General features: G+C 37.5%; 1 protein-coding gene across 6 annotated transcripts in view; it reads left to right on the top strand.

Annotated features, from left to right (window-relative positions):
* The window catches only part of LOC124171440 (histone acetyltransferase KAT6B-like), a 129,742-nt gene that overhangs the window by 42,806 nt on the left and 62,066 nt on the right, over positions 1–24,870 (top strand). For 3 of the 6 annotated variants that reach the window (XM_046550614.1, XM_046550610.1, XM_046550611.1), the window contains exons 3-5: positions 3,505–3,759; positions 7,007–7,206; positions 12,132–13,648. In XM_046550614.1, coding sequence (XP_046406570.1) covers positions 3,505–3,759; positions 7,007–7,206; positions 12,132–13,648 — 1,972 coding nt within the window. The remainder of the gene's footprint in view (positions 1–3,504; positions 3,760–7,006; positions 7,207–12,131; positions 13,649–24,870) is intronic. The other 3 variants (XM_046550612.1, XM_046550616.1, XM_046550615.1) reach the window with 3 other exon arrangements.

The raw sequence follows: 24,870 nt of genomic DNA, 5'->3' as shown, positions 1-24,870 counted from the left end.
TTTGGGCGTTTTTTTGTATGAGGTCGGTAGTGGTGTAAATTTGTTTCTTTGAAAAGTTGCTCTTTACGAAAGCTTGCCTGTCATACGTCAGTAAGCATAGAAAAATTGAGGAGGGATATATTATTTGCATATTTCACTCTAGGGTAGATAAGTAAAGTTAGAAGAAGTGTCCCTTTTTATTGAGCAGTTTTCAAGTAATGCGTACTGAAAGTTAGCTTTATGTCTGGTGATTGTTGACTTTCCTTTTCTGATGATGTGTGTATTGCATTGATCATCCAAACAAATATTTTGAATGCGGAAAAATGTCAAGGCTGACATATCAATTAGTTGGAAGATCTGGGTTTTGCAGTTGTGGAATGTGAAATAGTTGACCCACTGTGTTTAGTTGAAGATGTCCCCCCTGTCACATGTCATTGGTTAAGAATTTGAAGCCAAAAGATATTTAATTCATGTTGGTCCAGTAACCAGGAGGTTTTCTTTCACTGAAAATGATCCCAAGAGGACTGCTGAGAGAGTAGTGACCCAATAGATGCAGTGGTGTAACTGGAATGGGATAGCCTGGATTGGCGATCCCCCACACCTGTTGGGGAAAGTTTTGGAAAAATAACATGCCTGGAAATACATTTCACATCATTTTCGCACTAAAAATGAACTTTAAGTGGATGCAGTTATTAAATGTCAAAACTAGACAGTAGTTTTAAATATTTTTTTCATCTGAGGTTTTTTGGGGGGGAGAGTTCTATCCCCTCATAGTTACGCCACTGAATAGATCACATAGAATCTATTTTAACAACACCAAGGTCACAGCCACTTGAGCCTAAGCCCAAGAAAACACAATGGAAGCATGAGTGAAATCACTTTGGCCGTAGGGGTGGGCTTTTGAGGAGAGGTATGCAGACTGCGTCACACTTAGTCACGTAGGCTTCAAAGCGTTGCTGGAGTTATCTCATTTTAAGACATAGAGTAAATATAACATCTACCTTGAGTTTATTATTTTTGTGAAAGGGTTAATTCTGGAATCATCATGTCTAATTAATTCTGAGTGCCAAGGAAATAAACCAGCAGTTCATTTATGTAGGCCCCATTGAAATGCATTGCTGATTTTGTTACCCCTAAAATTAGTGACTGTCATCCAGAAGAAAGGCAGCTGTTATGAGAGATATATAGAATGAAGAAATAAGGATTAGATTCTTTCCTCTGTGTTGCCAATAGTACTTGCCATTCTTAGTTTCTTTGTTTTAGGTATCAGCCTTTTTTCAAGGAAATAATAGATGTCCAAAGTGGCCTAGTTTAATGGCATGTCAGTATGGGTCTGTTCGCTTTTCTAACGCTGTAAGGGTACCTCCTGGATTCCTTTGAATTATAGGTTTTCAATGCTTATAGTACCTTGTGGCGTTGCACTCTCTCTATCAGTGGGGCATCAGTTTATAACAATCCTTCTTTCAGTCTGATCCACAGTTACTTCCTGCAAAATATTATAAGCCCTCTTTGTATCAAATTGCTATTTGAAAAGACGTAAACACAATTTAAAATTATTTCAGGAATTATATATATATATATGGTTCCATGGTGCAGGTCCATAAGATGCAAAGTATTGTACCCTCTCAAAGATAGGAAAAAGCAAAGGAAATGCGGTGGCTGAAGTTTTTGCTCATTTAGTTGCTTTGCCTAGAATCTTTTTAGGAGTGCCGTAGAGCTCAAATCCTCTTTTTAGCTGAGAATTCATTAACATTGCTATATCTACCCAGACTTACATGGCAAGGATGAATAAATAACTAATTTAATTGAGGTATCTAATTCTCAATCTAAATTTACCTTTTCTTTTATAAGATAAATTCATTAATTGATCAAACAGAGACTTAAAAAGTATGTTCAAGTACTTCTTACAAAAAGAGTGAGGCCCTCTCTTCTAAGGAATCAGTGTTCTATTCTAAGAATTCAGTATTCCTTTCCTTTCTCTCTTCTAAGAATTCAGTATTCCCTTCTTGATCTATTCTTTCCAGATTTATGTGTCAAGTGACATAATTTAGCTGTTTAGATGAAACCAGTTGTGAGTGAGCTGAAAACGATCTATGGTCATGAATGACAGCTTTTAATAGAAAATCAGACCAAAGTTTTTTTAATGAAATAGGAGGGTGTTTTGCAAAGTGATTTGTTAATTTATTAATATTAACATATCTGGAGGTTTCCGGTCGTGGTCTTGTAATTTGGAATCTTTTCATGTATCTGAAGGAGTTTTTTTGTTATCTAATCATCTCGTTCATTTTGGTTATGGAACTGTATGAATAATTTGGAATGGGATGGACTCAATTACTCTACGTGATTCTCTTCACCTGCATGTTGGTCACCTAATAGGTTTGATGACAAAATATTCTGAATTTTCAATCTGAAAGATTGCAACATTAGCTGTTTCATACTTGAGTGAGATCATCAAAGATGTTTTTGAGGAAAATTCTCTTCTCTGTTATGTGGTCCCCATAACTGATGTTTAAATGTCTCTCATGCTGCATCTGCATTTAGGGTTTTGGAGATCTGTATTGGATTTAAAAAAGAGTATTTCCAGTTTTGGTTTGTTTGAATTAAAACTTTCATGGAATTAGATAAAAAAATCATATTCCTTGATTCACTTACCTCAACATGAGGGCTCGGTATTTAATAAGTGTACTGCTATGTGCTGCAAGCATTTAAAGCCTCTAGATTGTATCTAGTTACATAATTTTTCGTCTTTGTTTGTGAGAGAAATGCATCTATTTTGAATGATGATATATTGCACATTGGGATATAAAGATGCCATGAATTTAGTCACAGTGATGAGAACCTCTTATGCATTGTGTTTGTTTTAAGGGAATTGTTGCCTTATAACACCTTATTGCAATGATTTTTCCATTTCTGAATTAAAAGCTCAATATTTAATACACATTTTATCTTATAGCTTCCTTGTCATTGCATATTATGGGTGTTCTCATGGATTTTCATTTCCTTATTGACTTCTTTGCATGTGCAACTGTCAAAGCTAAGTGCTACTATTTCTTTTTTGCAAAGTTTTTGATATGTTACTATTATTCACTTAATCTGAAGGAAACCTCTTGTGCTAATTTTGTTTGTAGGTATTAATACATTTCAAAATTAAAGAATCAAAGCTGATTGTGCTGCTATGCTCACCTGCAGTATTATTGCCCTTAGAAAAAAATCCAAATTCAGCCTGTAGAATGTGTGCTGAACTGAAAAATTTGGTGGAATGGCATATCTCTTTTCTACCTAATATGGTTCATTCCAAATCTTGCTCTCCTCATATCCTTTTTAAATAATGCGTTTGTGGAGTTGGATTAATTTGAGTGCAGAGCTAAGAGAACTTGGAATTACATTGCAAATTATGTAGATTTGTTGTTGGGCTCTGTGGTTAGGGAATAGATGAGGAGAGAGCTAATTGGAGTGCAAGAAGTGGGATGTGTTGGTCTGCAAGGAGTGATTCAGCCATAGAAGTGACAGGGTGGTACTTTTTAGCAGCCAGTCCCCATGCCGGTCTGCAGAGAGTGCCTGGGTACTGCAGCTAAGAACCGAGAAGGATGTCCGGAGCCTCTGAGCTCATGCTCGGAGTGCGGCGTGTCAGTGCATGCCACGTGCTTGTCTGTGGCTGGGAGTGGCTCTGGGAGGGGTTGGGCTGGAAATGAGCTCCTCTGCTCCCGCCTTCAAGCAGGTGCTACTTGGTGCTGTGAAGAATGCCGCACATGTGCCCGATGCGGTCAGCTTGGAGAGCAGGTCTGTTGTCTGTTGTTGCCTGCCGCTTATTTCTCTCTTTATATTGCTCCTTTCAAAATATTTCATCTACAGTGTTGTTTTAAAAATATTTAATGTTGTAGGTATGAAGTTGAAGAAAGTAATGTCAATTGTATGGACTGAGTTCATTTTGTTACCATTTCAACCAGTCTGTTTCAGAGATGATTAAGTAGTGCACCTGTTAAAATGGCTTGTTGCTGGTTTATTTGAAAAGGCCATATTATATCTGTAGGTAAAAAACTACAACAACAGGTGAACGTTGATCCGTACAGGTTGACTTACTTCCATGAATAACATATGCTTCATATGAATTACCTGTTTGGGTTTTTCTCAGATATCCATCGTAAATAATGTTGTACTCTCGAATAGCATGTAAATAAGTTTCAGTATGCTTAATTGTTTGCATGAATGCTTTTTAGGTGATACTTAGTTTTAATTCATAGAAATGAAAATTTATCCCAGCCTTTGTTATTATCAAGGGTAAAAAGATTTATAGTTCATTTTTTAGGTTTTTAACATCCTAAGGGGAGGAACTCAGGCAAAGACTGGCTCTCAATAATTTTATCGAAAGCAGATTCTTGTGGTATTGGTACTAGTAAGAGAAATTCTCCTTATTCAATTAGCATTCACAGTTCCTTTGTTTTTACTTCTCCATTTTAATTGTGTTGATGTTTTAGCCTGTTTAATTGGCCTGTGTTTTCTATGGATTATCTGATTATTTCAGAAAAATCTATCTTTTTTCTTGGGAATTTGGCTTTTGTGTGAAGTCATCCTTCACTCATCTCTAATCATGTTCTTTTATTATTTTAAAATTACCTAAGTTCCTCTACTGAGCTGTGGGAAAGTCAATGAAAAAGAAACTTTTCATAAAGGCTTTATTAAAGAGATTATGAATGTGTCTTCAGTTGTCTTTCACAAATTGCAACATTTTTTCCCATCAGTCAACACTCACATATTGATTTACATCAGGTCTGTTCACTTGATTCTGTTATTTTTTCTCTTTGGTTTTGCGCCATCAATAACTTCATCGTTTTCTCTGGCACTAAGTCCATTCATGCCCTTAACATTTAATTGCTCTTCAAGATTATAAGTCTGTGTAATGAAAGGGGATATCAATTTTGTTTTAATTCAGGTATTGATGTTGTGATTCAAGCACAATGGCACAAGTGCTTATGTTTTATTATTTTAAGTATGAAAGATAACTGTGGCATGCTTTAGTGTTCAAAAACTTCATTTTTGTGTGTAAATTAATCAAACTTGTTCGCAGAAAATCTGAAGTAGTTCTCAAACCATTCTTAATCTTCAGGATATGTATTCTTTTATTTGTCTCCCTTTTATTTGGGCTAATAGTCAATTATTTTTATAACAGCTAATCACTGAAGTTTCGTTGTGTAGTTACCTTAACCTAGTCCAGGCCATTGATTTCATGTTTACTATTTCATTTTTCATGTTTTTTTATGATTTTGTCTCGTGCACTGTTTGAATTATTAACTTTGGGTTTGTAATACTAACATTTTGTCATCATAATAAAGCAATAATTTCAATTTTTGTGTCATTAATTTTTATATATTTTTATTCTTTGTGTATTTATTGCCTAAGTTGTCTCCTTGTTTATATTATGATTTACTTACTGGATTTTAGGGTATGATTTTAAGTACTCTTAATGGAAAAAAACTATTTGATGATTATCTCCTCAGAAGTCCATGTTGACTTCTGATTGTGAAATATTTAATCCTAACCTTACGTGAAGGAAGTAAATTTTCTTGAATCAATGAAAGGAAGCTACCTGCCAAATCCATATTTACCTTGTACACACTCAATAGCTTTCTCATTGCTTTGGTGAATTCCGTTTCTTAAGGGACATTTAGATGCCATGTTTAGGAGCATGGAGGGAGTGTTTTAGTAAGTATGTTTGATATTTTTGTTCTTGTATCTAGAAACATGACTATGGCCATAAGTTTCATCAACAGTATTGTCATTTAATAGGTGTAGTAATTTATGTAGAATGTTACTTGGTGAAACTATCACCAAGGAATTTCTGAAAATTTTTAACTGTTAATTTCTGGTTTTATTATTTTGTAGCATTATCTGCTCTTGCAGATTTTTCAGATTGTAAAACTGGAAATGAATTAAAATTTAAGTGGAGATTTGGCGAATTAGTTTTTTTACCAGGCAGTAATGAAGGAATTATCTCTGAGAAGCTGAATTTTCTTTCGTATTTATGTCTTCGATATATTTCAAAATTTCCAACTATGGCTATGATTTCTTCTACTTGTGGAAATGTTGGAAAGCTTTCAATTTTTTCCATCGGTGGCAAATCATACAGTTCTCTTATGCATTTTTTAACCTATTCCTATTACTTGTGCTCAATCCCTGTTATAAATGAATTGCTAGGATGAATTTCAATGTTAATGCGAAATTGTTATCTTTTAAGTAGTGTTTTAATATGTACAGTACTATTCCTCATATTTGCGCACTAATTTAATGTGTAGATTTAAGGGTGAAGTTGAGTTATAATTTAATGTCAGTCTGTCTACCGCTTAAGAAGTAAGTGTATAATTACTCGTGCCATTTTGATTTGAAAATTAACCAAGCACTCTACTAACTATTGAGTTCTGAATGATTGATAATTTTTCAGTGGTGTTCGTAGTACATGTTGATTTCTTGTATGATTTTGATTTTTCACTCACAATTCAATTGTTTAATATGTATGTTGTGGTACCCGTAGTTACATTTTCTCAGTATTCAACAATTTTTCCTTTTCATTCAAAACATTTAAATATTGGTATTTGTTTATTTAGTAGCCTTGTTTTCTTTGATCATTAGCTATGACACAGTTTATCATCTATGGACATGACTATCAGTGCTGTAGTTGGAAAAATAATTTAGGTGGTACTCACCAAAAATTCCAACAGCCGAACATGTATTATACATCCGGCCGCAAAGGTATTTTGACCGGTACGCATATAACGAGTTTGTTAGGGGGTACACCGTACCGGCCCAACTATAGCACTGATGACTATATTACTGCGTGCATGTTGATATGTTAAAGGCTTTTCGTGTCTGAGTTGATATTCTCTGAATAATGTGCTTGGCATTTTGGTTTTAAATCCTCAGTATCACATGATAGTTCATGAAGTTTACATTAGGTGCACATTTTGTTCTATCATTTCAGTCTGCTAACTTTCTTTATATTTGAATAACTTGGGCATTTGTTCATAATTGACAGAATGTTCTCCTGTTATGCTGCAACTGTGGTCGAACCCATCATGTGAGCTGTTTGGAGCAACATCCGAGTGCTTCATCAGACAAGAGATCTGGCTTTCTGTTTTGTAAAAACTGCTTAGCAAATCAAAACATAAGCACGAAAAACTTAAAGGGTGCCAAAAAAGTGGTGAAAAGTCGACACAGTGGGAACTTCAATTACAGGTAAGTGTATCCATTTATTAATTTGAATGTACTGTTATGCATTGAATGACTTCAAACTTTTTTTCAATGATTGAGCATTCCTAATGATATGAACAAAAGTGGAATGCCAATTAATATTCCGCTCCATGCTAATTTGAGATTATAGTTGGCATTCCATTGCTAATGTCTTCTGTGATGGAGACTAGCAAAAAAAGAAGCTTGATGGTTTTTAATTTCTTGTCTTTAGGGGTTATTTATCTAAATTTACCCATGTATTGAAACCATGTGGAAAATTTCATTTAGAAAAAGCCCAAATGAAATAATAGTGCTAAATTGGAAGATATTTTGTCAGCCCATTGAAGCCAGGGGCGGATGCAGAGTGGGTATAGAGGGGCCATAGCCCCTTCCTTTGGGTGTCCAATTTACTCTCGATATAGTGGTAATTTTGTTTGGAGCCCCACTAGTGCTGGAAAGTTTCCCTCCAGTGCCCTCACCTAGCGACCCAATTCTCCCTATCCTGGATCTGTTACTGATCTAAAGCCAACTTTTGGAGTATTATTGCGCTGATTTTTAATTTTGAATGACAGCATAATTACTTTCTGTTTTCATGTTGCATTTAAGTATGCTGCTCATTGTTCTTGGCCACAGGTAGAGCAGACTGCAAATACTACCACATGATTTAGACAAACTGTCGAATTGCATTGGACCGAGCAGCAAATCACATGGAACCAATATTAAATAAGTTTTAACCCTCTGTGCGTCAGGCGCAATGGATCTGACAGGCACGAGGTGAATTTGTTGTTATTTCTCCTCGCCACTAGCCGGCATAGACCCGTGACGGTTAGATTAGATTTTTGTTTTGAAACGCTCATGCAGCCTGCCACTTTCGTATCAATGCCGACAGATCAGTGGCAGATTATTCATAATAATTAAGTGGAGTAATGGCAAAATACAGCAAAAAAAGGCTTATTAGACAAATAAGATAGCAAAATAAAAAACACTGATCTTATAGAATTCACATGGGAAAATACATTACTTATATTAATACTATTATAATTACCATAGTAAGCCTATTGAGCACGTTAAATCGCACCTTGCTGGATTGGTCCGGGGCTGTATGATGGCATGGTAAGGGGTCTATGCATGGCACGAAAGACATCATGTAAGTGTTCAACTACATTAATAATTTTGCTTTAAACTTAGAAGGTGTACCATTGAGCCATGCTGTTTTTTCACATCTGTGTCTGTCAGGCACATTGCACCTAAATTCAGCAATTCCAATATTGTGCCTGACGAAAGGCTAAATTTTGTGGTCTTGAAAGTGTACACAAATAGATGTAGAAAAAGGATGTGCACCAGAAAAGTCTATTATAACGAGTACGACCTATAGCAAATGTTTTTTTTTTGTTCTGGTTGGCCAATTTAGAAAAGCATAGGGAAATTATCCCCCTATAACGAATGCTTGTGTTTCTGCTAGCACTATGCTCAGTCCATTTTCTGCAGATGTTGTCCTGGATGTATAACTCTCAGAATAATTCCGTCCTCAATACTTGCGGATGCTTGGGACCTTATTTCATATGCATTCACATGGGCATCATTGTGGCAGAAAAATGAAACCCAATAGTCTCATCTATAATTTAATGATGTCACCAACCACTATACATCTTATTTCCTTGCCTGGGGCCCGCCTCAAAACTATATGGAGATGAAAATGTAATCACACCTGAGTTTCCAGTACATAGTATCACTGTTGCTCAAAGAATCACAGGAGGTTTCTGCGATCATCTATGTTTTAAGAAGCTTTCAGACTTCCTTCCAAAAATCCTCAATTGAATTATGTATGGCAAACCATCTGCAATGCCCCAGCTTGTGCAGGATGCCTTGGTACTCAAACAGTGAAGTACGAGGGTCATCCAGAAAATAAGTTCCGTTTTGGTGTGTAGATCGCTAGAGGCACTTTTTGACAAATGTGGCTACATTGTACAAAAGAGGGGAATCTTCTGAATAGAATGAGAGGGAGATAGGCTCAGTAGCCTTGAAAACAGAGTCACAGCAACTCGTTGAAATGGAGTCCTCGACGTCGCGTCCCGCCACCTCGGTGCCTGTTCTGTCTCGAGTTGTTGTGTGCGGAGTGATTCAATTTCTTCATGCCCGTGGTTTCAAATCGGTTGAAATTCATCAACAGCTTGTTTCAGTGTATGGAGAGGGTGTAATGAGTGAATCAATGGTGAGGAGATGGGTTCGTGAATTTAAGCCGGGAAGACATTCACTTGAGGACGAAAGTGGAAGAGGCAGACCCTCAGTTGTCACGGACGAACTTGTGGCAAAAGTCGACAGTGCTGTACGCGAAGATCGCTGTTACACTGTGGACGAACTCCATGAGTGTTTTCCTGAGATCTCCCGATCCATAATTCATGAGATTGTCTCGGAAAAACTCGATTTTCGAAAAGTTTGCGCCCGATGGGTTCCGAGTGAGCTGACGCCTGAACACAAGTCACAATGAGTGGCTGCAGCTCGTGAATTTTTGGGCCGATACAGAATGGAAGGGGATCCTTTTCTCAAGTCCATAGTCACTGGAGATGAAACCTGGGTGTCACACTATACCCCAGAGAACAAAAGGCAATCCATGCAGTGGAAACACATCACCTCCCCAAGTGCGAAAAAATTCAAATTTGTCAAGTCCACCAGGAAGATCATGGCCTCTGTTTTCTGGGACCAAAAAGGGATCCTCCTGATTGATTTCTTGCCTCAAGGAGAAACAATTAACGCCTCCCGGTATTGTGAGACTATGAAGAAGCTTCGTTGGGCAATCCAAAACAAGAGAAGAGGAATGCTGACCTCTGGTGTGTGCCTTCTCCACGATAACGCAAGGCCTCACGTCGCTCGATCCACTACGGAACCTTTGGATCAGTTTGGTTGGGATGTTCTGACCCATCCACCTTACAGTCCCGACTTGGCCCCTTCAGACTTTCATCTGTTTATCAAAATGAAGGAGGGATTAGCCGGAGAAGGTTTCACAAGTGACGAGGAAGTGAAAGAAGCAGTCACCAACTGGACTAAGGTGGTGGCGGGAAGCTTCTATGAGGAGGGGATTTCAAAGCTGATTTCTCGGTATATGAAGTGTATTGAGGTCTCTGGAGATTATGTGGAAAAATAATACATATTGTCAAAAACGTTTCCTGCAAGTTTGAATTTTTTTCAATAAAAATTTGATTAAAAAAAGAAAAACGGAACTTATTTTCTGGATGACCCTCGTAGTATCTGGAACGAGTCACACATGGATTCAAATTCACACATCACATTCATATATATTATTTCTGCTGTTTTTACCAACACAAGTGAAATAGGCATTTATAATGTCAGAAGTACCTTGTGTTTGGACGTATTCTTCTTTTTATTTTGCATATGTTCTGACTTTGTAAGCCCACAGAGATATAGGACTAATAGTGAATAGTTGGTGTTAGGTTTATTGTACCTAATAGGCGACTCATCCATCCCAGCCCAAATGACAGTGATAGGCATTAGCGAGGCAGTGGGTACAAACAGTTGGGAGGGGATGCTAATCTACTGTTGACCTTCTTACTGGTGATTTGAAAGATAATATAGGACTATGATATTGAGGTTTTCTGCAGATTTGCTCTGAAGAGAGCATTTCTTTAGGAGATTATTCAGTTTAACCTATCCAAACATAATTTTTTCACTGGTTCCATTGTATATCCTTAGTATTACATACATAGTTGGTGCAAGAATGAAAAGAGAAAAATGAGTCTGAATGAGAGTAGGACAGGGAAATGATGTGAAATGATGTGCTGGTGAGGACATGGACATCCCACTCTCCAAGATGGTCTGACTCTTACGAAGTGAGCTCTCCACTCATAGGAATCTCTGTGAATGGCTCTGCTCAGTGTCAGTGCTCATAGAGCAGTCTTTTTTTACTATTATATGCCTGAGAACTAGTTGCTGATTGCCAAGTATTCAAATGTTAGTTCTAGGTTGCCAATGGTGTGTTGCTAGAGAGTCTTAAATTCCCTTTGTACCACTCGGTTGACTTTACTATTCAGGGAGGCTGAAAATATGCCGCCAGGTTGCCTGCTCTCATGCTCAGTGACAGTTCTGAGGGAAGATGGATTTGATATTTTCCTGGGTTATAATGAGTGCAGCCAGTAACATTTCTGAACAACCCTCACTGATTGGTGGGAGTTTAGGTAAGGCATGCTAGGTTACCAAGAGTGAGTCGCTGAAGGATTAAATAGTCCTACCATAACTCTTCACCAATTTCTTCCAGATAGGAAGGCTGATGATATGCTACGTAGCAGTCTGCTCCCATGATTCTTTCAGTTCTTAATGGAATAAATTAGCAAAAAATTATAGAATGTGTGATGAACGATAGTTGACAGAAAGGTTAGAGTTAATGTCGGGCAACTTCATTAATTTTCTACATGGAAATTGGAATTTTAATGCATTTACTGATTTATTATCAATAAATCAATCGGTATTGCTGTATAAATAAATGAATTTTTTCTTTCTACACCATTGTAACCAATTTATGAGGCAATTTTTGCAATACATCTGCTTCATTTATTATTAAAATGTAATTATTGATTACAATAAGTATGGTAATTTTGATTCATTTACTTCTGGATAGTTTTAAATGCGTAAATAACTCAAATATTCTACTTTTCATGGTGTGATAGCCTAAAAAAGACTCAATTTTAGCACCATAATAAGTGATTTTTGTTATTAAGAAAGGTGAAGTAGTTTTTGCTGTAGATAAATAGTAATTATATCATTCAGTAAAGTCAGTTGCTTACAGGATCCATGCATACAGTGTACGTTCAAAACCAAAGTGAACATAACATTTAAAGCGTACCAGTGTTTGATTCAAATATTGCCATATGTCGTACTAAAATTTATCTGGAAACTAAGCATTCTAACTTTCCTTTCAGGTCATATCCGAGTTCAGGTGTTTCCAAGGAGCATAGGATTAAGAAAGGGAAGAGGCAACATGACAGCAGCTCGGGCTCAGAGGGTAATAACTCTTCCTTCCTTTATCAGTCGATTTGTGGTGGTCCTGGGACAGGTAGCACTTTTCGCAAGCCCAGAAGGTTGGAGGAAAAAAGTGATAAAATCTCAAAAGAGAAACAAAAGTTTTTTCGCCTTAGTGCTTTCTATTCAAGTCCAAAACGAGCATTGGTGGTTGGCAACAACAGCCAGTCTGTCGGGAAGTTGCCTTTAGGTGGCTCCTCATGTGCTGGCCGAGGGACTAGGGTGGAGGTGGGGGGGGTTGGGGGCAGCCGGATAAGTCACGCTGACTCTTCTATCGCCCACGGTGGCTCTTCCTCTTCTCTGAGCCAAAGCAGCAAAGGAGTATGGGCTAATTCCTTTTCCTCCCAAGACTCGAAAAAATCCACTTCCACCACTCTTCCCAAGCCATCCTACTCTGCCATCAGCGGTGTTGACTTCTCTCTTTCTCAACCCACTAGACCTATCAGAACAGCCATTCCTTCTAGCCCAGTAATTCGCCCAACTTCTAGTGATGAAATTCCCACAGCTTCAGGTGTAGTCTCTCAGCAGAGAAGAATGGTAAAGAATGACACTTTGGTTGGGAGTAGTGGCCAAAATACTAGTGTATTCAGCCCAAGAAAAACAAGTTGTAAATCCAGTATGGAAGTCAGTGCAGTTGAAGGTAGTAAAAGTAGTTGGGAGGACAAACTCAATTCCTCGTCATCTTCATCATCCTCTTCATCCAGTGTGTACTCAAAATTGAATGCCAATAAAGGTCAATTGAAGGGACTCTTTGATGGGTTAAGTCACCTTTTCACAACTCCAACAGAGAGTAGAATGAGATCCATTCCAAATTATGCTACTGTGAGGAGGGCAGGGAAGCAAGCAAAACCAAAGTCTGTTGAGGTTAAAGACTCAGTAGCTAATACATTGAGCCGGTTTGCAGTCAGTAAACCAACTGTAGCATCATCCATACATAAGGTTAAGAAAATTGTACACCACAAAATGGCATCAGTGGCAAGTATCCCAGCTGCAGATCAGCGGCTGCTGTCCCCCCAAAAGGAGGTGCATAGACAAAGCCTTTCCCACCCTGTGTCATTGGTGTCGAGGACTGGAGAAAGAGGTAATCTGAGACTGCATAATAGTTCAGGGAGGTGTGATAAATCCTCGGATGTGTACCACATGTCTCCATCGAAGTTGGTCAAAACTGCAGTGAAGAGTAAAAAGTTTGAGCTAGAGAGGAGGCGCCTACTGAAGAGTGAGGTGGTAATGGTGTCCACATCTGGGAGTATAGGCTCTGCAAAGAATGTTTTTCCCCCAAGGGAGATGCTCCCCCGGCCTGCTGCCCCGACCACGCCTCTGCTGGAGGCTGGCGACAAGCTCCTGAAAACCTTGAAGAAAAGGAGCCCTCTCGGCAATGCCGTCCCGACCCGATTTGTGCTGTCCATGCCAACTACGGGTAAGCCATGCTGTGGTTTACCTCCTACTTCCTCCATTGCCACTCCATTTGAACCCGGTCACTTGCTACGAGCAACCTCCCGTTAAATCATTGCCTCAATTTTGAGCTGCTTGAACTTCTTAGAATGGCTGGACTAGACTGGAGTTTTCTAGCTGAAAGAGTAGTGGAGTGACTGGATGCCGTGAGTGGATGTGCTAGGCAGCTTTTATAAAGCATGCTGTGGGATGTGGTGAAAGTTTAGAGGAAACGAAGCTTATCTTTGACCCTGTTGGAGGAGGTCAGCTCGTGGGAATGTGCTTCCTCCCAACCCTCCCCCTTGGTTCCATGCCCTCTCAAGACACGGAAATGCTGCCAACCTCCCTCGTTGTCATTTCCATGTCTCATGTCCTGCTTTTAACTCTGGTGCCTTGCATTTCATTTATTTTGCATCTTACCCCAAACAGTAAAACTTACTTAAAGTTTTCCCCCTTCCCATTCTTACTCCTTACGGTGAATTAGTTAATGTGAAACCAAAGAACTTTTGTTTTTGCTTTGTTTTCTCCTCATGGCAGTGACTGAACACATTCAAATAAGTTAATCATGTTTTGCATGGTGTGATTGTGGCCATTGGTATAACGTATGCTGTTCCAGGCTTTAAAAAAGTCACTCGTGCACATGCCTGTCCTTTACATATCCAAAGTGGCCCTCTTTACCCACCTAGCTTTTGGATCAAAGTTTCCATCCTAAGCTCGATGCACTGCACTTGAAAATATAAATATATGATGTCTAAACTGTCTATGAGTCTAAACTTATATATGCTGGTTTTATTCAGGGCTTTTACTGGTAATCATTGACAGCAGGTATTTCTGAAGTCTCTTTTTCTACCTCTAACCCGAAGGGCTGGCTATCCTGTTCTAATTTTTATGTAAAGCTATTATAATATTTTCAGCATGGGTGGGGATTTGGTATTGAACACTGGATGGTGACTGATTTATGGTAAATTTCATTACTACTGATTTAATGTGACCCTATTTTTCAAACTAAAATTTTAAGTATTTAGTTGTATTACCTTTATTATGTGCAACTATAACCAGCATGGCAAAATTATCTGTTGCATTCACTAACTTCCTGTTTGGAAACATTTGTATTTTTCCTGACTTATCCATCCAGATAATTCATTGATGATACAGGTTACAAGGAGTGCCACTAAACTTCAAGATTAACATAAGTATAATATATTTAGTGGATTTCCGCCCTGCTGATGAGATCTTGTCATGCTAGAGTGCTTATGCATTGCAGTTAATGCATAAATGTATTGCCTTTTGGTTTTGTATGGCAAAGGTAATCAATAAAATTTGAGGTGCATATCAAGGAATGAAAACAGACTCCTTGTTTTCTATACATTTTTATATAAAAAGCACATTTCAGCAATTAAGCGTTACCAGAAAATTTAATGTACCTGCTAGTGGTATTTAAGTATATCAGTACATTTTTCCTGTCATCTTAAATTTCTATACAAAATATTCTCAGTCTGTTTTTATTATTTGAAAGTTCTGCACAAATAAGTAATGCCCATATGTTTGATTTTGGAATTCATATGATTTGTAGGTGACAGGTGACTGTATTGCATTTTATGAATTGATATTTAAACATTTACCTTTTTTTGACTGGTCTTTTACTGCAGTAGTGACTTTTACCATTACTAATTGTAAATAAAATGCTTTTGAAAACCTTAAATTGCTTTTATGTTGATGTATAATATTATTGGCGTAATGATTTTACTATATATTTTCAATTTTTGAAGGTAGTTCGCCCAAGTTGGTATAATATATGCTTTTAATTGTTAATAGTTTTAGGGATTCCTTGGTATTTTGAAATGATGGCATAAATTGATATATCCCCAGAGAGTATTTCGCAAAGAGATCAATTTTTCTCCCATATTTCACTTGCCAGGCTTGGTTATTTGAATGGTTATTTGTAAATGATTTGCCAAAGGCATGTCAGCATCTTTATTGGTATTATTTGATTGCATTGCCGAGAAGAGTTTATGCTTACTGCTGTTAATTTTAGGATTGAACATTGTTCATTAGATTTAAATGAATTCTTACTTAAGTTTTGTGTCAAATTTTCTCGCAATTTATTCCAATAATGACTATCAAGGATGGCAATTACAAATCTCAGGGTTGCCAAGTTTTCCATTTTTAATGTATTGCCTTCAGCTTATTGAAGGATTAATGGCTATCAGGTGTAGATAGATAAGAACACCAGCATGCTCATAATGCCTCGCAAGCATTTCAGAATGTGCATAAAATAATTATTTGAAATTGTGGGGATAAAATAAATTGTTATTGAAAAATTGGGATTCTTCTGTATTTGTGCCCTTGCCCATTTGTACTTGGAGGTTTAAATCAGGCTGCCAAATGTTCTTTAATTTTGATTTGCTGATCCTCTTAAATAAGCCTCCCATCAAAGTTCACCAATGTTACAATGAACAGTTAGCAATTTATTTATCCTTTTTTTAGCAATGCCCTGAGGGTAAGGGTTTTGGAATCACCGCGGAAAAAGTGTCATTTGTTGTAGAGCTTATTTTTGGAGTATTTGGATATTTTCTGTGGAAATATTCTTCAATTAACCCTTACCTCTAAAGGAGGGGGTCAGCATTGCCATGAAATTATCGATTTGGGAATTAAATAGATAACAAATTAAGCGGTATATTGCAATTGCATGTATGTTTCTTTGCATTGAGGGCACAAAATATCTTTAATGTGAAAATAGGATGTTAATTACAGTGCAACCTCGATATAACGACACCCCACGGTGCACTAATAAATACTCGCTATAGCGAATTGTCGCTTTACCGGAGGTGGAGCAAATAATAGCCAATATACCAGTTGCGAACAGATATACAGGAACAGGAGTGGTGCGGCGACAGATAAACATCTATCCGATAAACGTAAGCATAAATCCAGACGAAAGGCAATGTTATTTTGCATCACTAAATTTCCTTACTCAAATAACGACTAACTATTCAAACAATTTATAAGCGCCGCACTGAATAAAAATCTTGCAAAGCATTGTTTCGTCAATCATTATATTTATCGAACGTCAGTTTACCACATAAATTTGAGACTTAGCACTCCATTAACTTCATTTCTAACAGATCGCTAGCAGTTACAGAGGTTAAGGAGTCTTGATGAAAGTCTACCGGCGGTGAAACCCTCGCCATGGCGAGAGCCAACACCGAAAGGGTCTCGTAAAAACGAATTTTTAACACGCTTATTATAGGGTCAATTGACGGTGCATCGGCTATCTCTCGTAATAGTGGGTGTGTCGCTATAGCCCGTACTCGCTTTAACGAGGTTCCACTGTAGTAGGTTATTTTCAAGTCATCTGCAAGTTGGGAGTTTCCTTTTCTTATGGTGTTTTGAATACTTAATCGGTCTTAAGGGCTTAAAGCACTGACTGAATCACTAAGTCTGCATACAAAATTATGGTGGAAATGGAGATTCAGTATCTGGGAGATCCAAGCACTGCAATTACTTTTGTCCATATTACAGCATTGGCCTGAAAACAGTGAATGGGATGGAGCATGCATTTCCCATTCATGGAAATTCGTTTTTTCAGTGACTTAAGCTAGCCCAGGCAAAAAAGCCAAATTCCTTCAGGGTACTGGGAAAATAAGGATGGGTAGAAAGGGGGATAGGATGGACCCTCCCTAATTTGGAGGAAAGAACGTATGCAATTTTGGGAGTGGCATTCATGTTAGGTCCTCTCTCACATGTTGCTTGGTAATCCTGGGGAAATAACTCCTTTCTGATGTACGAGTCATAGGTTGTGAAGCATTCCAAAATGTTACCCCATTTATGGAAAGCCTTAAGGGATAAAGTTAGTCAATGGTGCTATGTCTCTCCTATATGAACATGGGTTTTTCACTTTACCTCTCAAGTTTAGGCTAACATTAAGTGTTTAGCTCCAGCAATGTTTTTGCTGGAAACTATAGAATAGGGTGGGAGGTATCATGCAGTGTATCCGGGTGTAAATGTAAGGAGTGGCTTTTCAAGTCTGTGAATATTTCTACTGTATTAACCTATATAATTGGAAAATAATAATTTCATTTAGCTGCATTTTTTGTAAAAGTATATAATTGATTAAAGACCATTTTAAGGGTGGGATGAAGTTTAAATTGGTCATACAGCCCTTTTAATTGAGTTATTTTCTGCTGTCTTGAAGTGCAACTAATATCCAATCTTTATAAGACTCTGGCTTATTCAGATCATGCATGCATACCAATAAGTGATATGAATATCAATATTGAAATGCCCCGAGAATTGTGTGTATGCCCTGCCTGTTTTTTATTGCTGGCTCTATTGTTTCTTCCATCACAATGCATGATTTTAGTCCACATCATTATGTTTTCCCCCAGTAATTCTGGGGAAATAGAGAAAAAGTAAAAATTTCCTGCATTCAGATATGTTGATCTCCTGGGTTTTGTATTAATCTTTTAGTCATACAGCTGTCAAACTAGTATTTCTGCTGCATCTTTTGGTAACCATACGTGGTTTTAGTGCATACTATTGTTATTTTTGTTTAATGTTTTGTCTTGTACTCCTACTTTTGAGTATGCATTTCTTAAAGCTGGGTAGTTTCCTTCCCTTTTAAAGTTGACTTTTGGGGTTAAATAATTCTGTATTGAATCATGAATTGTGAAGGCTTGGGACCAAGCAATTTCTGGATATTTAATATTTATGAAAATCCCAGAGGTGCAGGCCTTTTATGGAACTGACAACATTATTGGGGGAATGGTGTTATGGTACAACCCATAGTAAAACTCTGCTATGAGAATAATGACTGCAATGTTGGACTAATATTATCTACCTTAAGGAATATGTGATAAATACAAAAGGCTAATTGATGAATTATGGAATAAGAAACAAGTTTTCATGTGCTAATGCTGGATGAAAACATTTAAAATCATTTTCTAGTGTTTACTTATTAGTACTGCCTAATTTCTCATGTTCATCTCTAGTGGTACCTTATCATGGTACATTTGCAGCCTAGTTGTAATTTATAATATTCATTAATTCGTATTATATACTATATTGGTCTATATGATGTGGTGGGAACATTAGTCCTTAATAATTACCATTTTCTCCTATGTAAATAATTAGCTTGCTTTGTTTTCAGCTTGTGAACTTTACAATTTTTTGCTATGGGATAGTAGAGTAATGAGGTTGCCAATCTCAGTGAAAGAAGAAATGCGTCCTTGATTTTAAGTAGTGTTACACCACCCAACTGTCTATTAAATTTCACTTGTTATTCTGTGGTTTCTGTCATCACTTTTTACTTTTGCTGGCAAAGTACTTTGCCTTTTATGCTTTCCACTTAATTTCAGCAGGAATATGTCATTCAAAATGATACTTCCTCATCGTAGCAGTTGCAAATGTCACTAATGCCGATTTCTTAAGAAGTGCTTACTTCTGAACATTGAAAATCAAACGATGTTACTTATAAATCCAATGAACTTTTCTGTGGGCTAATGAATACTCGTAAAGGATATGAGAGGCGGGCACATTATTTGAAGTCAAGATGTATGAAACAAGAGATCCAACAAATCTCGATTTGGTTGGTAAATCATCACAGCTGAGTTCCCTCACATAATAGTCCTATAAATAATCTGAGGATACTTTTACAGCCTTACAGTCTCTGCAGCTCCACAAAAATTTCGATATTTAAGACAACTGAGACCTCAAAGGTCGTATGAGAATAAGATACTCACTACAGTACACTCTTGTTATTACGAAGTACACGGGTTCGAAAAACCGGAGGTTCGTAATAACAAAGTTCGTATGAACGTTTCTTTTAGGAATTATAGAAAGAAAAAAGAACATACTTTGTCAAAATTTCTTGTCTCTTCAGTCTCTTGTTATTATAGTCGCACTGCATAATAGCTTCAGAGTCGAGTGTGTAATGCACGTGATTAAATTATGTGCAACTATATAAAAACAAGTAAATTGCTACAAAAGTCATCAAGGAGAGTGGTTATCCTGTAGAATGCAATTACAACGGCATAACAATCACGTACTGCATACAGTGACAAACTGATCTAGCTTGCAAAATAGCCGGAGCCGAAAAAATCGCTGTCCGCAGGAAGGGAGAATGGGCGAATCGCTGAACAGTTTTGGACTTCACTGCGGATTAAATGATATTTTGTTCAGAGTATGCACAAGGTGCGAGTTACTCTATGCCACGTCGTGTCGCATTGGCAAACTCCAAAGGCGCCAAATTTGAAATTTCGGGCACGCTTGAATTTTTTTAATGTTCGTAGCTATGAAAGTTTGTTAATAGAATGTGCTTAAGAAGAGTACTAACTGTACATTCAATTTATGAGCGTTAATGAGTGGGTCACCATAATTCCATAGGAATGAAGCTTATTATATGATGTTGCGTGCATATCTCCTGAAGAAAGAACCATAATTGACACTCTTGGGCACAGTAGAAGAAGAGAACTTAAACGTAGATCAATGATGATAACGTAGCGTAGTGTATATCCATGTAAGTGCCGTTGCTTTTTTGTGGAACTTCGTAATAATGTTCATTTTGTAACTGCCGGGACCAGAACTCAGGTTGGTAATTTCGTAATAACAAAAATTCGGTGATAACGTTTCTTTTACTATAGATTGGATAGGCCTTTTTGTCGGGACCAATGAATTGCTTCGTAGTAATGAGAACTCGGTAATAACGTTGTTCGTTTTAACGAGAGTCTACTGTATCATATAATAAATGCATTGGGAATATTCATCATTATCTGCTTCATAAAAAAATAACTGGGCAATATTCATAAATAGTCTTTTACAGACACACTTAACTTTTCTTGTTGAAACTTACTTAATAAAACTTGCTTCAAGTGCTACATGAATTACTTTTGGTCACAGCATATGCTATTAGGCACCTTTAAGAAATAAATACAGTGGAACCCCGATTTATCGTTCCCGCATTCATCGTTCGCCGCTCCTGGTTCCAAATTAAGTTCCATAAAGACAATGTAATTTTTTCCCGCATCTATCGTTCCCCGAAAAATCGTTTTCCCGCATTGATCGTTTGGAGATCGCGGTCCCATCGTATAATTTTCCCGCGTTCATCGTTTGATAAAAATGAGACGAAGTGTTTACAACGTGTTATTTATGGCTAATAACAACAGACACATAGTTTGAATCTTCCCCAGGAGATTGAAATGCGATAGGGAGAAGCAGAGTGCCGTGGGATTATTACATTAGCGCATTTCCCAAGATCCGGTATCCCCCTCCATTCAGCACTCGCCTCCCCCCCAGTTGAAGCTTTCTTCTTCTCTGAAATAAAGAAAAGATCCCAGCTCGAGCAGGGATCGTATTATGACGACCTTAGCTTCGAAAGAAAATATCAAGTTACTCGAGAACAAAAGAAACCTTTTTCACGCTTCCCCCTCTCTCAACCGCTGCCTTTTTTTTAGCCGACTCGCTTCAAAGGTGAAGGTCAACTGCTGCATGAATCACCAATTAGCCCAAAAGGTATCTAAAAATGAATTTCGGCAATTGGTATTATACTTTTATTATATTGACATATTAGTGATGTGCACGTAATTCAGTAAAGATTGATACCAAACACGACGTATTTCTAACGTTATTTAAGCATTTTAAGCAAGGAAATAGTTGGAATAATACGATGGTGATTTCTGGCGAATAACGATATCCTCGCAGCTGATAGTGAGCTTCACGGCAGTTGATGCGATTTTTTTTTTGAAAACAGGGAGTCTGGTTACAATTTACGAGTTATGCTACAAGTCTCACTTGTCTGAGTTGCTAACGAAGCGATGTCTTCTCAGGATATTTTGTTTCTCTCTACTAGCAATCTGAATTCATCTGCTCATCTAGAGCTACGCTACTTATTGTTAGAAATGAGTGGGTAAGTTGCCTTCTCTATAGGATAAAAAATTTCATTGCGCAGTCATATGGTCATGCTTCACCCTCTGCAGTAAGCTCTGCCTATGCCGTACGCGATAGCATTAGTGCCGAACTTCACCTCGTACGAATGGTCCGTACTTACCGGGGTGGGTTGACTTAAAACCAGCGAGTGTTTTCCGTGTGGGTGCAATGGAGTCCGGTTTCATTTTTATTAGTTTTATTCTTATTCGTCTTCGGACCATGGCCCTTCCAAAGACACAAGTGAGAACTTTAAAAGATGGACTGAAAATAATTGATGAGGAAGAAAAGAATCCGGGCTAGAAATGCGTGAATATTGCAGAACGCCTCGGTATGTCCACTAGCACATGACGTCAGGGGTGGGGGTAGGGCGAGATCCCAGGTGAAAACAAGAAGTGGGATGAAGCCGAGGATCAGGTGGGCGTGCCGCTGACGATTAACGCCACATTGCCTCAATCATATTAAAAATTTAATTGCTAGAAATGAACATTTCAAATAATAAACTATTTTTGGCCTTCTTGATCCATTTCATAACCAATCACTGCGACGGCGAAATCAGTTGTTTGAGGCATAACACGCACATTTCTCTCGTAAATACGTGTACTTGAAATGGCATTTGATGGATAAGAATTTTTACAAAAGACAGAAATGCATAATAGCCGTGAAAATTCCGAGTGGAGTGCAAACATTTTTTTGCAAGGCGGCTTGTTCCTTTAGGATTTTAGAAAGAGAGATAAGTCGAATCAACAATATGACCTAAGTGTTTCGATAAAGTAATAATATTCCTGTAATCAGCTGAAATCTCGTTTGAATCCATTAATGAATGTCATAATTCGCAAAAATCCAGCGGATCCTGGGACATAGGCAACCCGGACAAACATTCCCGCATTGATCGTTTTCCCGCATTCATCGTTTTTTTCATCCATCCCCCTGAAAAACGACAGATCGAGGTTCCACTGTATGTATAAGTGAATTTCACTTGTTTTATTCTAATTGCTTCTTGAAGAATATCAAAAGATGTCTTTTTATTAAATCCCTATGTTTTACAAAGCCGTTATTATGTTATATTACTCCCCTCCTCTGCTCCTTTCCTTCTGTGGCATTGTGAGATTTTTTACATTTGTGGTCCACTTTTCTACAAGGACTGTGTTTCATTAGTAGGAACAATTTTCTATTAATTGGACACCCAATTTTTCATTCAATCAATTGGGATTATGGTGGATGATCTTCGTATAATAACCCTGAGTTCCATAATCACCAGAGGCTGTGCTTTCCAACTTTGATTTGCTGTGAACTCTGCCGGCGGTGTTTAATGCCCCGAGTTCCATAATGGGCCTTCAGAATAGCAAGGGTTGGCGCAGCATTTCACAGAATGAAAATGGAGGCAGCAGAAATATATTATGCTATTGTTACAAAAATGCACTCATTTGCAAAAAGTAGTCTTGCAAAATCTACATGTTGATAAAATACTATTTTTATTTGGTGCACAAAGAGAGATTTTGAGGTTATATTGCTAATTAAGCAATCATTAGGGTCCTGTTTAGTGATGCTGGTATATCACATTTACTCCAGGGCGGATCCAGGGTTTTTTCTGGGGTGGCACAAGAGTCTGACAGCCAAATGGTCTTCTTGAATTTGGGATTAAAAACAATATATAACAATTGCTGTATGAAATATTCTATTTATTTAAAATGAAACTTATTAATATGAAATAATTTGAGGCTCTGTAATATTCAAAACAAAAAGAACATAACGGTTACCGTATTGAAAATCTTGTCATTTCTTAAGCATGCCCCTGTGCCCCCCCTTAATCTGCCTATGCATTATTATTGCATTCATTTTGTTGTACAGCAGACTCCCGATTATCCGGGTTGCGGATTATCCGTGCATGATTTTCAATCTTGCTCATTTTTTCCGCAGTATTTACAAAAAAATCGGATTCACAATAACCGGAATTACAGCATTAATGCTAGGATACACCGGGCTTATTATTTCCGTTAGAATCCCCTTTGTAAAATAGAAGCAATGACGCGCTAGCTGCATTCACAGTCACCGTGTTCCTGTTTTCCAAGCCTCGCAGTGCGCGACCACGCTGCCTGATCACGGGTACACATCGCGCAACAGTTGCAACCCGGGCAACTTGTGCGAGATGCAACTACGTGCCATGGTGCCTGACAGTATAGTTTCCGACGTCGAGCAGTGGTTTTGAAGCATTCGTGCAAACCAATTTTCTGTATCAATGATCGCACAGCCACGGATGTGTGGTTTTCGAAACCAGGCCTTGCATGGAGCATTAATAATACGAATACAACCATGTTACAGCCACTAAAAAGATCGCGAACTGGCAAAGAAAGCTCTCAATGAGTCCGGGAAGCACTCTTAAATAACAGAATAACTGCATAAATAATAATATATTGTTTGTTTTACCTAAAATATGAACATTACAAGACATTTAAGTGAAAGTCTGGATTATCCGTGTTTCCAGATTATTCGTGCTGTCTTTCCCCATCATTAGCCATTAGGATAATCAGGAGTGTACTGTAGTTGGAGATTTACTTGTTGTCCAGATTATTCGTGCTGTCTTTCCCCATCATTAGCCATTAGGATAATCGGGAGTGTACTGTAGTTGGAGATTTACTTTGTTGTTATTTGAAGTATTTAATGAATTTTAGTTTTTTTTGTTGGTGATTAGATATAAAAATTAGTGGTGTTGCTATACTTACTGATAAAAAAATGGCATAGGCATCTCATATGCACACAACAGGGTATTTTTCTTCAAATTTGTTGAATTTTTTTTTTTTTTGCTTTGCTTTTCTTAAGCTGATTTAAGACATAAGAAACCTAGGAACCTTCAAATTTTTTATATAGGAAAATTATTTAACAGTGATCAAAATTTGCAAAAAATATATAAATATAAAAAATAATATAAAAATTTGATAATAAATACACTACAACAATAAATTGGAGAATTGGTGAAATATAAAATAAGATGAATTTCAGTTGCTTTTGTTTACATTGAAGAATGTAGGAATTCAGTTGGTGAGAATTTGATGAATTTAAAACATTTTCAACTTAGTATCTATTACTGGGTTAACACATTCATTCATTGATGTAGTCGAAGGTCAATAATTTAATAGGATTGATTTTTCCATTGGAAACTGGAGATTAAGAAAAGACTCCTCATTGATTTTAAAGAGCAGCTATCCTAAAATGATGTATGTACAGCATACGGGTGCTAGAACCCAACCGAAGGTAACATGTACGGTCGGAGGCCTGTCGAAAGAGATA

This window comes from Ischnura elegans, chromosome X, assembly GCF_921293095.1.
Source record: "Ischnura elegans chromosome X, ioIscEleg1.1, whole genome shotgun sequence".
Lineage (NCBI taxonomy): Eukaryota > Metazoa > Arthropoda > Insecta > Odonata > Coenagrionidae > Ischnura > Ischnura elegans.
This window is presented reverse-complemented; position numbering and strand designations above follow the sequence as displayed.